This window comes from Batrachochytrium dendrobatidis (genome assembly GCF_000203795.2).
Source record: "Batrachochytrium dendrobatidis JAM81 unplaced genomic scaffold BATDEscaffold_1, whole genome shotgun sequence".
Lineage (NCBI taxonomy): Eukaryota > Fungi > Chytridiomycota > Chytridiomycetes > Rhizophydiales > Batrachochytrium > Batrachochytrium dendrobatidis.
Window position 1 is genome coordinate 1345877 of NW_006281099.1, and position 14336 is coordinate 1360212.

General features: G+C 38.6%; 5 protein-coding genes across 5 annotated transcripts; 3 read left to right on the forward strand and 2 right to left on the reverse strand.

The window, feature by feature from the left end:
• Positions 1 to 3: 3 nt before the first annotated feature.
• Positions 4 to 2121, reverse strand: BATDEDRAFT_85509 (uncharacterized protein; the record flags this gene model as incomplete). Its single annotated transcript, XM_006676231.1, has 6 exons — positions 4 to 526; positions 649 to 1108; positions 1207 to 1382; positions 1526 to 1607; positions 1690 to 1728; positions 1911 to 2121. 6 exons carry the CDS (start codon positions 2119 to 2121, stop codon positions 4 to 6), a joined length of 1491 nt encoding a protein of 496 aa, XP_006676294.1.
• A 387-nt stretch (positions 2122 to 2508) lies between these two features.
• On the forward strand, positions 2509 to 6398 carry BATDEDRAFT_21581 (uncharacterized protein; the record flags this gene model as incomplete). The annotated part of the gene is made up of 14 exons (XM_006675262.1): positions 2509 to 2517; positions 2746 to 2790; positions 2856 to 3007; positions 3954 to 4082; positions 4126 to 4460; positions 4552 to 4671; positions 4775 to 4845; positions 4915 to 5043; positions 5163 to 5228; positions 5339 to 5453; positions 5567 to 5728; positions 5816 to 5943; positions 6061 to 6156; positions 6237 to 6398. The coding sequence occupies 14 exons, from the start codon at positions 2509 to 2511 to the stop codon at positions 6396 to 6398; spliced, it is 1719 nt and encodes a 572-aa protein (XP_006675325.1).
• Positions 6399 to 6599: 201 nt separating this feature from the next.
• On the forward strand, positions 6600 to 6806 carry BATDEDRAFT_9117 (uncharacterized protein; the record flags this gene model as incomplete). The annotated part of the gene is made up of 1 exon (XM_006675017.1): positions 6600 to 6806. The coding sequence occupies one exon, from the start codon at positions 6600 to 6602 to the stop codon at positions 6804 to 6806; it is 207 nt and encodes a 68-aa protein (XP_006675080.1).
• Positions 6807 to 7152: 346 nt separating this feature from the next.
• On the forward strand, positions 7153 to 8288 carry BATDEDRAFT_29170 (peptide alpha-N-acetyltransferase complex B subunit NAT3; the record flags this gene model as incomplete). The annotated part of the gene is made up of 6 exons (XM_006675563.1): positions 7153 to 7205; positions 7354 to 7378; positions 7475 to 7565; positions 7661 to 7793; positions 7934 to 8127; positions 8200 to 8288. The coding sequence occupies 6 exons, from the start codon at positions 7153 to 7155 to the stop codon at positions 8286 to 8288; spliced, it is 585 nt and encodes a 194-aa protein (XP_006675626.1).
• Positions 8289 to 8468: 180 nt separating this feature from the next.
• BATDEDRAFT_21583 (uncharacterized protein) lies at positions 8469 to 10818 on the reverse strand (the record flags this gene model as incomplete). Its single annotated transcript, XM_006675263.1, has 8 exons — positions 8469 to 8607; positions 8701 to 8847; positions 8950 to 9119; positions 9234 to 9452; positions 9622 to 9830; positions 9886 to 10030; positions 10176 to 10301; positions 10519 to 10818. 8 exons carry the CDS (start codon positions 10816 to 10818, stop codon positions 8469 to 8471), a joined length of 1455 nt encoding a protein of 484 aa, XP_006675326.1.
• Positions 10819 to 14336: the final 3518 nt, after the last annotated feature.

The following is a 14336-nucleotide window of genomic DNA, read 5'->3' on the forward strand; positions in this document are numbered from 1 at the left end:
CCCTTATTGATGTACTGAGGGTATCACAGACTCGGAAAAATCGCCAACTGGATGATTGTACCGAAGAAATAGACTTGTAGAAGGATTGATAATAGGCATGCTCATATGGCCCAGTTGATTATTTGAAGTCGCATGAGGTATGGAAAATTGATGCGTAGAAAATTCATGAAACTGGGGAGAGTATGCAGGCTGCGATGAATAGTTCATCTGGTATGTATTAGCAAACTGATGGCCATTGTAGGTTTGAGCAGCAGAAACATTTTGTGCCGCGGCTGCACAAGCAGTATGAGCAAAGGTGGGCTGCATATGGTTTGAAGGACACATCTCTACTATATTGGGAGAAAAACTGGCTAAATGTGACTGTTGCAGCTCTTTGGTGCTCTTATTTTCAAGATAATCGCTTGTGCTATGTTGAGACTCACTCTCAGTTTTTTTGTTTTTTGAAGGAGCAAAACTCCAAGAACTATATCCAGGAATAGATCCCAACTGGGCAAACTGAATACAAAACCTTTCTGTATTGGTACCCCTAGATGGAAAATCAACGTGATTGCACATTCCATAAATTGTCAGCGGTCAAAGCTTAAATTATGTATGCAAGTAGCATCACGAAACGTATAATATATAGCGCATATGTTGCTAGATACTTACATATAAACAAGCATATGCGAGTCAGTTAGCAATTTTTCCCTTCCCGTTGGTGTGGAAAACTGGATACGCTCATGGAAGAAACAGTGTGGGTAGTATAGAGCTCGAAGAAACCAGTCATTCTGCATATCCACACGAAGTAAAATATGGCATGATACAATTTCACCAGCAAGATATTTGGACTCTGCTGCCAGAAACCACTTTTTCATACGGATTAGACCAGCTTCATCTATGCCAGATGGAGGAGAAAGCCAAACATGACCATTCCATATTTTTTGTAAACCATCTTCTGCTTCTGTGTAAATCGTGTTGGCAATGGTATCACCGTGCAAGGTATTAGCAAACGCACAGCTAGCCGGATCAAGATCAAACTGTTTTTTCTCAATGACTTTTTTTGCTGCCATAATAATTGCTTTTGGGGTATATAGCTCATTATTCAGTTCAGTAAACGATACACCCGTTTCTATAAATCAATTGAATCGTTTCAAATCATGAACCCAGTCAGTGAAAATAAGCATCGATGTGTGTTCAAAATCAAATCTTCAATAAAAGTTTTGATACCATATTTAATTGTCATGGCTACCACATTTTCTTCGGTTATTGTTAAACCGCTGTCGTTCAACTGCTTCCAAATTTGTCGGCGCACTTCTGGAGGGTATTTGTGAAGAGAGCGGACGTGGGATATATTGACAGGGATTGGTAATGTTTTGTCTTCGGTGATGGATTCGTACACATAACTAGTCATGTTCAATATAGAAATGGAATATACATAAGCGTCAATTTGCAATAATAATAAAACGATGCTTTTTATCACAATCTAATGATTTATAATAGGATGAAACAACTTGATAAAGTTGATCCAACCTGTTGAGTTAATTACCTAGAGCATAGATATGTGTTTGTGGTGCGTCGACTAAAACCAAATCGTGATTTTGCATACGAGTAAACTGTTCGTTCTGGATCTATTGATCAATTACAAAAATTCACCTGTTACACATCATGCAGAAAATATTTGAACTCATAAAGCCATTCGATATTTCTTACAAAATAGTCTTTCTTCCTCGATGCAGCGGAGAGCAGCAGCTATTAATTATTGAATAATTTTTAGAATGAGCACGACTGATAAATGATGGCATAAATTAACGCAATAGTGTATAATACTCTTCAATACATAGACAAGCCGAAACCATTTGGCTTAAACCAAATGATGTTGTATATTTATATTTAGCACCAGTTATAGAAAAATAAAATACAATTGTACATACCAACGATAAAAAATTTTCCTGTCGAGAGGTGTTCAGTAATTGCCTTTTCTAGGTTGTGAAGGCGTTCCAGATGCTTTGGATTTCCATTATTTTGATCGTCTGACGCTATCTTTCGTTTTTTAGTAGAAACCAGCACAGAGGAGCGGGTACAAGAGTTATCCGTTGCACCCCAAGGTATGCTGGATGAAATAGGGTTGGCGGGTGTCAACATCGAGTTTCTTATTTTTAAATTAAGCACTGAGATCTAGTAGGGTATAACAAAGTAGCTGCTAATAAGAGTACTAGTCTGAGGGTATTTGAATTAGACGGGGTTCAACTAGACAGGGAATAGTTGATGTATTCTATCAAACTTGTAAAGATCGACGTGTCGCAGAGTTGAACGCGAAAGGATAACTATTCAAACGGACAAGTGTTAAAGCTTGTTAAATTAAGAAACAGTGTTTCAAACGGTTTGCAGGAGCCAAGACTGATGGTAGTAAATTAGAACAAGACAAGCTAGAGCAAATAAGTTTAGGAATAGTAACAGGTATTAACTACAATACCTTGCAGTTGGATACGTGTATGAAGGATATAAATGAATTAGTTTGTTGGATAACAAATGCAAGAAGTAAATGTTTTCTAATATATCGATTTCCCTCAAACAAACACCATTGACGCGACGTTTGGAGCGAGTTGCGGAGTTGAGCAAGACAAAGCATATTTGCAAAGAGTGTTGGAAGTTCATCCCATCGTTTCTACTAAACATTTTTGCATTCAATATCCCCCCATTGTTCATGGCTACAAACATGCTATTTGAACCCTATTATAAGATTTAATTTTGTTGGCGTATATGTAGGGGTGGACATTGACCAAGACCAAGACCACAAAACAACATTTAGATGTAAAACATATAGCAACAGTTGGATAATGGCAATGATATCAAGGGATATTATTTTATGACACAAGCCAAACGCTACCAATACACCACAGACAAGAGAATTTGTAAATCAACTACGGATTAGAAGCGGTAAAAACCAATGCCGAAGATGTGCAGATCTGCAGCAGACTAGTGTTATCAAGAAGCACTTTCTACACAAGCTAGATGCTATTCTGATGATGTAAGCAAATAGCATCCATGTTAGTCGACCAAATCGTGATAAGCGTCAAAGTTGAATACGTTCAAGAATATATATGGAAAGAATCGACAGATGACAAAAAGCGGATGCTAGAACAATCAACGCAAGTAGAGATTCTTAGTCGGTTAAAGCAGATGAACAGAAGCTTAGTAAACAGCAGTAGAATGCAAAGACGATCGGACTACAAGGTTGTAGTTTCCTTCTTGTGAACTTGCAATCGCGATGTGCTTCTGAGTCCAGTACTAATCCATGCCAGAAGGTGCGTTGGAGGGATACGCAGTTGCATAAATATGCATTCATGCTGTCTGCATAGACTGCATGGACTGCTGGTTCAACTGTCTGGACTTGCATTTGACATTAACCCTGACTTGGTTTTCTCATTATTTCTTTATTAAAACTTGACTTATCTGGCTTACCAAGCAGTAACCAGTACTAACCTCAACCCTGCTGCAAGGTACGTTCATAGACTACAAGGTCTTATTGTTTGTAAACGGATACTGTTGCTATGACTGTTGCTGTCTCTGGAAGGGGAAACCAACCCTTGCAACGGATTTCGAGCATATGGCTGATAATACTCTTATTGCATGCGAATCCATCCTCATTGTTGCTGCTGATTGGATTTTGCTTTGCTGACACTATCGTATTCTTCCCAGCACTCCTCACACTATAGTTGACCCACTGCCCATATCTTCTGCCTCTTCAGTTGCTTCATTTGCATCTTCATCTCAAAAACTTCAGCCATCCGATTCAACAACTGACTTGTCATTAGCCACATCTTCATTAACTAACAACCATCGTGAATCAGTGTGGAGAAACAACCTTTGGGCAGCACCTGGAAGGCAAGTATCCATGTTCAAGTCTGATTCATCTTGAAACTAGCTTTATGACCTGTCAAGTCGTACCATGCATGCTAACGTGTATTATATAGAATCAACACAGTAACCGCTCCTTCAATATCTCGGCAATCTATCCAAACTCTTGATTCCAATCTACAAAAACCACAATCCAGTCTCTTCTCTGTTCGTCGTGGACTAACTACCGGAATTCTAGGATCAATGTAATGATATTTTGCATACCAATTTTCTTTGCAATCTATTAAGCTTTGTCGAGGTTAGCGTTGAAAATTTGGAATCGCTAACTCTAATTCTTAAACCTCTTTATAAACCAAATGGAAGCAGTGATTATCAGCACTCTTTGAATACAATCTGTACTGCTACACCTTTTATTCCTGTAAGCAGAACCATCCACAGCAATAACATATCTGAGCCTGAAGCCTCTGCTACTCTTGAATCCTCGTCCAAAGCCTTTGTCAATCCTACACACTCTTGTCCAGTTATTGAAGAACTCGATTCAGTTGAAGATATGGAGATTATGCATGCAAAACAAGGCTCACAGGCTAGTCGTCGTAAGAGTACAGATGCTAGACCTAAAGAAGGTATGATACTGAGATGTTTATTCAACAAGTGTTTGGTTTTTAAAATTCTAATCAAAGCACCTTATATTCTTGATTTGCATTGATTTGACAGCCACTCCAATTCAAGTCGACGAAGAAACAAAAATGATGGCTGACATTGCCAAACTCAACTCTCTATCAATAAGATGCAACAAATTTAAAGCAATACTGGAACAGCCAAATGTTGATCTAGGTAATAGCCATACTATTGAGCAGTGATCAAGTGCTACGTTTTGCAATGTATTTTTAGCTTTTGAAATCACAATTTAGTAACTTTATCTGTAATCCATATCTAGAGCAATTACGAAAGCTTAGTTGGCCAGGAATTCCCACAGAAATTCGCCCTACTGCATGGAAGCTTTTGATGGTGAGAATTGTGGTATAATATTAGAATATTGCATGCTTGCCACTAATGCGAGTGTTTTGATTTCCTCAGGGGTATCTTCCCGCTAATTCAGATCGTCGTGATTCAACACTGATACGTAAACGCAAAGAATATGAGGAATATGTTTTGCAAGCATATTCTCGTGGCACAGAAGGACTTGACCAAGGTCTCAGTCATCAAGTAAGTTGAACCATTCAAGGCTAATGCATTGCTATTTCGAATTCCTGTATTTTCATATACAAAGATTTGGGCTTACAGTGTTGCTATTATATATCTGAATGCACTATTTTAATTGTTAGATCCACATAGATATTCAACGTACAAATGCGCATATGCCGCTTTATCAGCATCCAATCATTCAAGAGGTATAGAGACTTGGATTTTTAGGCTTAATGTTGATTCTGTATGTAGAAAGAGGTGTACCTACTGTCTATGACTTGGCGAATGACAAAATATCTAATTGTATTTGCAATAGGCACTTGAGCGTATCCTTTATGTTTGGGCTATACGACACCCAGCGTCTGGTTATGTACAAGGAATCAATGATTTAGTCACATCGTTTTTCCAAGTATTTCTTCAAGAAGTTGTTTGTAAGCTGTATTATTTTTTAATTTGCATGTGTTTACAATCATGCTGGTGATGCGTGGCTAATTATTTGCAACCGGCAATGGTTTTAATGAAGCGAGTGACGTGGAAAAAATAGACCCAGCACAAATATCACCAGAAACACTCACAAATGTTCAAGCTGACACATTCTGGTGTTTGACCAAGCTACTTGATGGAATCCAGGACAATTACACTCATAAGCAGCCTGGAATTCAAAGACAGATTTTTCGACTTAAAGAACTAATTAATCGGATTGATGGTAGGTTGCTACTAGCTACTGTAGACTATGATATGCAATAATTGTATATCACTCAACTATTTATTTCTATGGTTTATTCCGATATAGCACCGCTCCACAATCACTTGGCTGCACAAGGTATCGAGTTTTTACAGTTTTCGTTTCGTTGGATGAACTGCATGCTGATGCGCGAGATTTCTCTGGGAAATACGATTCGCATGTGGGATACCTATCTCGTAAGTATATGCAATTGAATCTGTGAAATTGAGAATGGACACACTGTAACAGCTTATGTTAAATAATCCAACTAATGCACACTCACGACATTATTAATGCAAATATACACGCATCAGGCTGAAGGTTCTGACGGGTTTTCCGACTTTCATTTGTATGTATGTGCAGCCTTTTTGGTCAAATGGTCTGCTCAGCTTCGAAGCCTTGAATTTCAGGTACTGTAATGTATCTATCAAGAAGGCCATGATTTTTAATTACGCTTCTGACACCAAGTTTTTTGTTTTTGTATTTACAGGATATTATGATGCACTTGCAATCTCCTCCTACGGCAGCGTGGACAGAAAAGGATATTGAGCTGTTGTTGTCAGAGGCATTTATGTGGAAATCGTTGTTTCACAATTCACCTAACCATTTGAGTTCAAATGGGAGCGGTGCTTCAAGTATGCAGCTACAATGAATCGTGTTTTTAAAACTCAGATGATAGTTTGAGCGTTTGGTTATATCGGCATATGTTTTTGACAAGAACGATTATATAGATCCGAGTGCTGGTTTGTACCATTAAAAAGTGAAATAATTACACGTGATTTACGCTTGACCTTTGCAACTCTGACTTGACTGCTTCATGACAATGTCGGACGCTCAACCAACATCATCCAGGATGCAGCTGGGCCAGACTCGCGAGACAATGGACCTTTTGTACGAAATATCCATGCTTCTCAACACTGGGCTGGATAGAGAAACCCTTGCTCACTGTGTAGCACTATGTGAAGGTGGTGTGAATCCAGATGCTCTTGCAGCGGTTATCAAAGAACTCAAGCGGGAAAGCAGAATCTTGCGGAGTGAGCAGACTCAACAACAGCAATAATCCCAACTTGTACACTGTCGTTTTAGCAGCAGTTGTCACATGCTAGACGTTGATCATGAATTTCTGAGCACATATCGAAACAATTGTCATCAGACAATTTGAATAATGAAGTTTAAGCATAGATTTGCTGTCAATGCACAGATCTATGAATTGAAACTTAAAACTTGTTGAATCTAGCGAGTAATGTGTTGGTTGATTATAAAAACACTATGTTTTGCAAAAGAATGCTCTGATAGATTGGACAATGAGTGTAGATGAATGCATGTGTTGTTCAGTCCGATCCGATTGAATTCATAAATCAATCGACGAGTCTTTACCAACTCTTGCCATCCAACAATAAACTGAAATGACAGCCATTCGACGTTTTGTAGCAGACGACCTATTCAAATTCAACAACATGTGAGTGCCAGTAACAGAATAACAACCCATAGAATCTACTGAATTCAAATCAATTCCTATGTTCATTCAACGACTCTTGATGGATGAATGCTTGATCAAACAGTCTGATTATAAACGGTTTCAGATGCTAACCTATTCAATTATAAAGCAATTTGGACCCTCTTACAGAAACAGTATGTCGATCTTGCTGATTTGAGCTTACATTGAAATCCTTGATCTGACTGCTCTATTAAACCTGAAATGCTCGACTTGCATTCTATATCATCTAGTATAACCTGTCATTTTATCTTGGATATCTTGCTCAATGGCCTGATTTGTGTATGACAGCGGAAAATGCCAACGGCACACTCATGTCCTACAGTATGTACCATCGATTATACATGTGTTTATAAATTCATGGAAACCAAGCTATTTCAAGTCGATTGAATTGACCCACCTTTATCCTTGTCAACAAGTTATTGGAAAGGCGGAAGGACACGATGAGCTATGGCATGGACATGTTACAGCACTCACAGTTGCTCCTGAATTTAGACGGTTGGGTTTGGCACGAACACTCATGAACTTTTTAGAGCGAGTATCTGAAAAAGTGTAAGTCGATCTAATGCCAAGATGCTAGTGGTTCATGGTTTAATTCAATGCCAGCACATCTTGGTTGATGTATGGATATATCTTGGTCAACATATTGATGCCTGCTGCGTCTATTCGTATTTTTATTTTATAATAATTAGCTACAATACCTACTTTGTGGACCTGTTTGTGCGGTCTTCAAATAGTCTTGCTATCGGCATGTATGAAAACTTTGGATATACAACATATCGACGTGTACTGGACTATTATACGGGACACGATCCAGAAGATGCTTTAGGCAAGTTGAATGCTCGACTCTTACTCTATACCTTTGTTTGCATACACTGTTATAAATGTATTTATTATTTTGAATTTGCCCTTTAATGGGTACCTCGAAAGGCAATGCTAACAAATTAAATATAAATAGATATGCGCAAAGCACTGCCACGAGACGTATTCAAAAAAAGTATTGTACCACTCAAGCACCCGATTACGGTAGACGAGTTAGAATGGTGAAAAGTATAACCAGGATCTAATTTCCTGCATGATTTGATTCATAAGCTACCATCAAAGATAATACGGCATGTTGGTTGTTTTGAATTGATTCACTTGCTCTGTATAACCATGAGCAATTCATTTATGGTTGGGATTAGCTGGATAGTATTGGAATAAATTGCACGGTTTCAAGAGAAATAGCTACTTGCCTGAAATCAAATCCAATTTTGCATCTGGATATGTAATGACCAGAAATATACGAGTACCATAGTGGGTGGTAGCAACAATCCATGTATCCTTGGATACTTTCATCTGAATTTCGTTCAATCCCATTTTTGAACTATTACAAAATACACTTGGTTAGCTCAAGTTGAATTTATCAGCCAGGCTAGCGTCGATCTTGTATTTAAATTTGAATTAAACTGGACTCTACCTCGCCAAATCCTCATTCAATTGACCAATGGCAACGGCAAGATTCGATGTAATTGATAGTAATTTGGTAGTGTTAATAGACAGCTTGACTGCCAGCGTCAATGAATTGAATGTGATGAATTTGAAAGAATACTCTGGAGACTCGGTGCTATTTAAAAGATCCACAATAAGCCAGTATAATACACAACCACATACTTGTCAGTTCATACATTTGCACATCAAGAATTTAAACAGCCGGAAAAATCATTACATGTTTTTTGTGTAGTCCTGATATGCAGAAACAAGTTTTTCAAGCAGCGGCATGGATATCTGATCAAATCGAGATTTTAGCTGTGTGTATATGGCTGGATCCAATAATGCTCGAGCCTTTACAGGATCCGATAGATCAACAAAAATGGCAAAAGTAATATCATCCTGGAACTAATCGAATCAATTTTTACATAAGCATGGCAAGTGTGGTGTAAGAATACTACACTAGTAATACAGTAAACAAATTTAGAACTATAATACAGGCTATTGTAAATCAATAAGTACCTGATAGACGATCAGTCCAAATGGTTTCAGATCTTCATCAAGATATACTTTTTTGATGTCAATAGGAATGCTTGAAGTATAAGGATGTTCGGGGCCCACCAAGAATCCAGAAAATGCGCGCTGCATCGATTGTGTAGCTCTAAAAAATGGATTAAATGTCGAGTTTGAAATAGCCGTGGTATGTGAAGCCAAAACAATTGGTTTACTATCGATAATAGCCTAATTGGTGCAAAATATAAATCCGTCAAGCAATTCCAAATTGAATATGCACATGACATCAACACATGGTTAATACAAAGCAGTGCATTAATTACACGACTCGAGCAGATGTGGTTTGATTTGATAGCAAATGCAGACTTGCCTCTCCCTTTCGCTTAATTTGATTAACCAAACCGTCATAGATCTTTCCAGTTTCTGGATCAGTTATATAGTCATAAAACGTGTGCGTATCTGCAGTATTGGCTAGTCCACTCCAAAGCAAATGATGCCCATAGAAAAGACATGTTTTTGATATAAAATCAAACGACGATTCCATCTCACTGATAGCAGTGATTATGCTGAGATAAAGCGATTTTTTCAATGGAAGTCGGTGTATGCCTAAACGATTACAAAGTTAGACTATATCTATAATTGATCTAAACCCCACACCTACCATTTAAACTTGAAAGAATATCCAAAGAGCCAATTTTAGACACACTGTTAATGTAGGTAGAAAAGAATGAATCAATGACATCCTTGAACAAAGCTGGCGAGTCCGTATATGTTTTAGAAACATGACTAAAGCTTTTAAAAAACATCTAAACATAAAAAGTGTTGGAATCCAAATGAAAAAAGTATAAAACGGAAGCAACAAACACTAATATGACTGCTGTAAACATAGACTATGTCACTATAAACTCAAAAGAGCTCAACACAGGCAGTTGCTTTCTGCTTGAAAAATACCTTGAAGCGGGCATATGATCGTGATAAAATAGAGTATAACACATTATTTGGAAGCTCGTTATCTAGATACTCGGCAAGTTTTCTGCCATTTGCTTCAACAGTGATTCTTGTGCCAAGTCTCATTTTCTATATGTATACAGTAGAGTGACTGTTAGCTGAAGCAAATTGATTTGAATGCAAGCATGTTCAAGCTGATTATAGATTCCGATTTTTGATCATCCAAGATACCAATCGTCATGTAGAGCTTGAATAAAATCACACTAGTGTTCAACATAAATGGCATGCGCTGGTATTTGAAATGATAAACCGAATCGTCAAGAGTCTGGTAAAGCATGAACCGTACCACATAAATCCAGTATCTATCTTCCATTTGCAGCATCAAACTTTTTGTTTTCCTAGTGCAGATAACCTCACATGGTGTAGAAACGGGAAATGTCAGGGTGAAGCTAGCCATTGCCTGCAGTAATCCCACTTGCTTCAACTGTGCATTAAGAGGTGTATTGGGTGGATAGAAAAAGCATATCTGCTGGGCAGCACCGGCAGCATCTTCACAAAAAGGTTTAGCTGAATCAAAAATAACAAAACTAGTAAGAACAGGCGGGACAGTAATTTTTTGAGAGTCGAAAGTCTTGAATGCAGACATGGGCGACAATCCCATGCAATGGAAGTATCGTTGGCTGCAGTTTGGATTGAATGTGTCGAGATGGAATCAATCTTGGCTCATCACAAACAACTCCTCAGGCGTATCAGTTGGAATCTTGAATTTGGACTGCATTCTGTTGGTGATTCTTTTGGATTCAAACATGCCAGCACTAAGCTTGTTGTGAATGCAGAGTCTCAAGTATCAAATCTGGAGCATTCCCTCAATGGAAAATAAAATCAAACGTCATTTTAATAGGAACCAGTGGGTTCAGAATCCATAGTTGCACATTTAGGTTATGAAATTCTGTTTTTAGTAGAGATTCTATGAAACTGGTTTTGCATGTTGTTGTGATTTTACGGCTATAATCAACGCGGTGCTTGACAACTAAATTTGAGATTTCAACCAAGGCTTCATTATACCAGATTAAGATTAGAAAGTGAGAATGTAACAAGCTTAGTTTTGCTCTTGATTAAACTTTGTAGATATAAGCGCATGCTAGGTATATGTCACCATCTCCTACATCAAAAACTGCAACTCCTGAAACAGTGCAGGCCAATAAAATAAGCATATCACTGCATACACCAATTGAAAATGGTCACGTTTGACCTGATAGTTGCTGTGCATTATTTTACGTATCCAACTCGAGTTACTTGGGCCGGGTTCTCCACATGACTCCCACCTGCACTAATAGCTACTTGCATGTGTTGTTGGAATTGCTATTTTAATTTTGCAAGTTGCTATAAAAATATTGCTTACGTGCAATAAGTTTGTGGGCAGGTCTCTACTACGGAACTGGCTACTGCTGCTTATGTCACCATGAAAGGATATACCAACTAAATCTAGAGTAAATATGCCCACCTGTTAATCAGCCTGTATACTAGTTTTTCCAGCTATGGATTACATCACTATCCAAACAATACTTTATTTTTGGGCTTTTACTTGGGTCAACCACCACTATGTTTTCATGGCAATAGACCCTTACTCAATTACAACCATTTTTAAAATTGCATCGTGTAGTCACATATTAGACCAGCCGATCAATAGGTGAAGATATTTCTTTAGACTTAGTCATGTTGATATATTCCCTGACTGTGTGACATAACCATTAGCAGTCAACCCCATATTAGAAACTTGTACCACGTGCGTAATTAAAGCACCACGCGGGAAAATGAAATGGTCTAGAAGAATTTGGCGTAGGATTTTTAGCTTTTTCGACCTGTTGACGTGATCCAATCCACTGCCCAATGAACACGAAGAAAGCACGGGTAGTTGTTGATATTTTCAGACCAAATGCAACACGAAAGAGGCAGTAGTAGCATGTGCGCAAATGACTAGAATAAAACTTGATCTTGACTGCGCTAAGTCTTTGTATAATTGGACATGTATAATTTGGGTGGGAGTCGCCAATAAAACTTATAAACTCGTGTATCTCCCAAAGTTGAATACTGCTACAAACTCGAGCAAATCCATCACAAGTCTATTGCAACCAGTGCACATCTCGCTCATTGTCGTGTACGATACAAATTTTGATTATCTTGCTATACCTGCATTGTGGTTCAGCCCGACATTGCCACATCGAAACATCAACCTTTTCAACACAACTTGGCTTAGCCTATTCGCTCCTGTTGCATCCTTTGCACACCCGCATTGTTTCCGCCTCCGCCGCGTTTGCCTTGTTGCTTTTGTATTAAATCGTTCTTTCCGCCCCGTGTGGTTCTTCTGCTTGCCACTGGCTACTTGACTAATACAATAATCCAGATCTAGTGATATTAGAATTCATTACATACAGAGAAATTCATTCGACATCATACCTGATATCAATCTGCACATCTTACAAAGTGCACACTGTTCTTTCCCCGCCCAACCCCGACGCTGCTTCCTACGTTTACCTCGGACACTCTTCCGTCCAGCAGTAATCTACTATTCTAGTCAACCTCGAAAGTCTGCTGGTGTACAAGAATCACACTATTAAGCCTTTCAATATCTGTTCGACTCCGCCAGACTCCTCTTGAACGCTAAATAATTACCAAATGATTGGTGTTTTACCTGACTCGGATGAAGCATTAACAATGGGCAGTCCTGACCTGGTAAAGTAGATCTTATATACTTGCTTTATTCTTTTTGAGAAGTACCGGACAAGAGTATCCAAATTGTTCATTTAACCCGAGGGGGTATTTATGAACTGCATAATGGCATTCATCTGACAGACAAGCACCTTTACCCCTATGATAGGATAATGGTCCACATGAATTTCCAAAATGGGGTTGCTTGGAGTTGTGTCAGTTAAAGCAACTTGGATGGATATCAAGTAGCCAGGGATATTCATAAGCGGCCTGTTTATTTTGGATTGGCTGCAGTGTTTGATACATTTATCCATGTCCGCATCATTACTGTGCTTTTTGTATAAACCAGACTGGTTATTTTGTAAATCACTAACTTTGGTTTAATCTAAACTTGAATTAAAATTGCACTTGTATTGCTCTGCCTCTTGGACTGAAACTGGGACTGTCTGCAATACTATAAATCCACATTAATATCATGGGATTCTACTATTGCACTTTAACCCTTGCCAATGCTGCTATATAATTGCTCGATTGTGCCTTGATCTGTTCAAACATACAGTATGCGCGTCTAGAACATTATGCACAAAATCCTAGTTCTGCTCCTAACCCATATGTAGTCACTTCCCATCTACGTCTTGCTAATTCTGGCCAAGTAGATTCTTTAAATCATGCTTTGTCATTTCAGCAACAGCCTTTATCTTTATATCCACAACTATCCTTTCAACAGGGTCAGCAACAACCGTTACAATACACCCTCAACCCAATTCAAAACTCATTCCAGCAATCATACCAGCCACAGTATCCATACCAACTATCTCAGCAGATGCCACTTTACCAACAGTTCCATATCTCATTAGACGAACCTGTGGCTTTGTTTCCATCTGCTACCAGCGCGATATTTGGAATGCGTGGGTGTGCTTCTAAAGCTGCTACATCGACTCTTGATATGACTACTAGTCTAAGTGCCACTACAAGCACTTCATCATCCACTTCTAATTCTAGTAGCAACACTACTGTCAAAAATAACCCGACTAATTCTAAATCTGTTGCAAGTCATAATCATCACATCTCTTGTGTCGAGTCAGGCACATGCACCTGTGGATTGATGTCTGTTGGATCATGTGGTATTGATAGTCTCGACTTTCATATTGCAAATTCAATGACTTCACCACATATGACACTGGCTAGTCTTGTCCCAATCGCATCTCAGACCAGCTATTCCAACCAATTGTCTGATATGACATTGTTTACAAGCCCCGCCACAAACTCCTTGTCTGAAAGTGCTTCTAGTGCCATTTCCATAGACACTCTTCCACTCATAGCTGATATCAATACAACTACCTCGGCTGATATTTTACAATCTAGTGCTGCCGAGAGCATAAGCGCGTCCATGGCTTGTTCAGCATCAGTTTCGGCATTTATGTCGCCATTAATATCAAGCAGCAGTTTATGTTT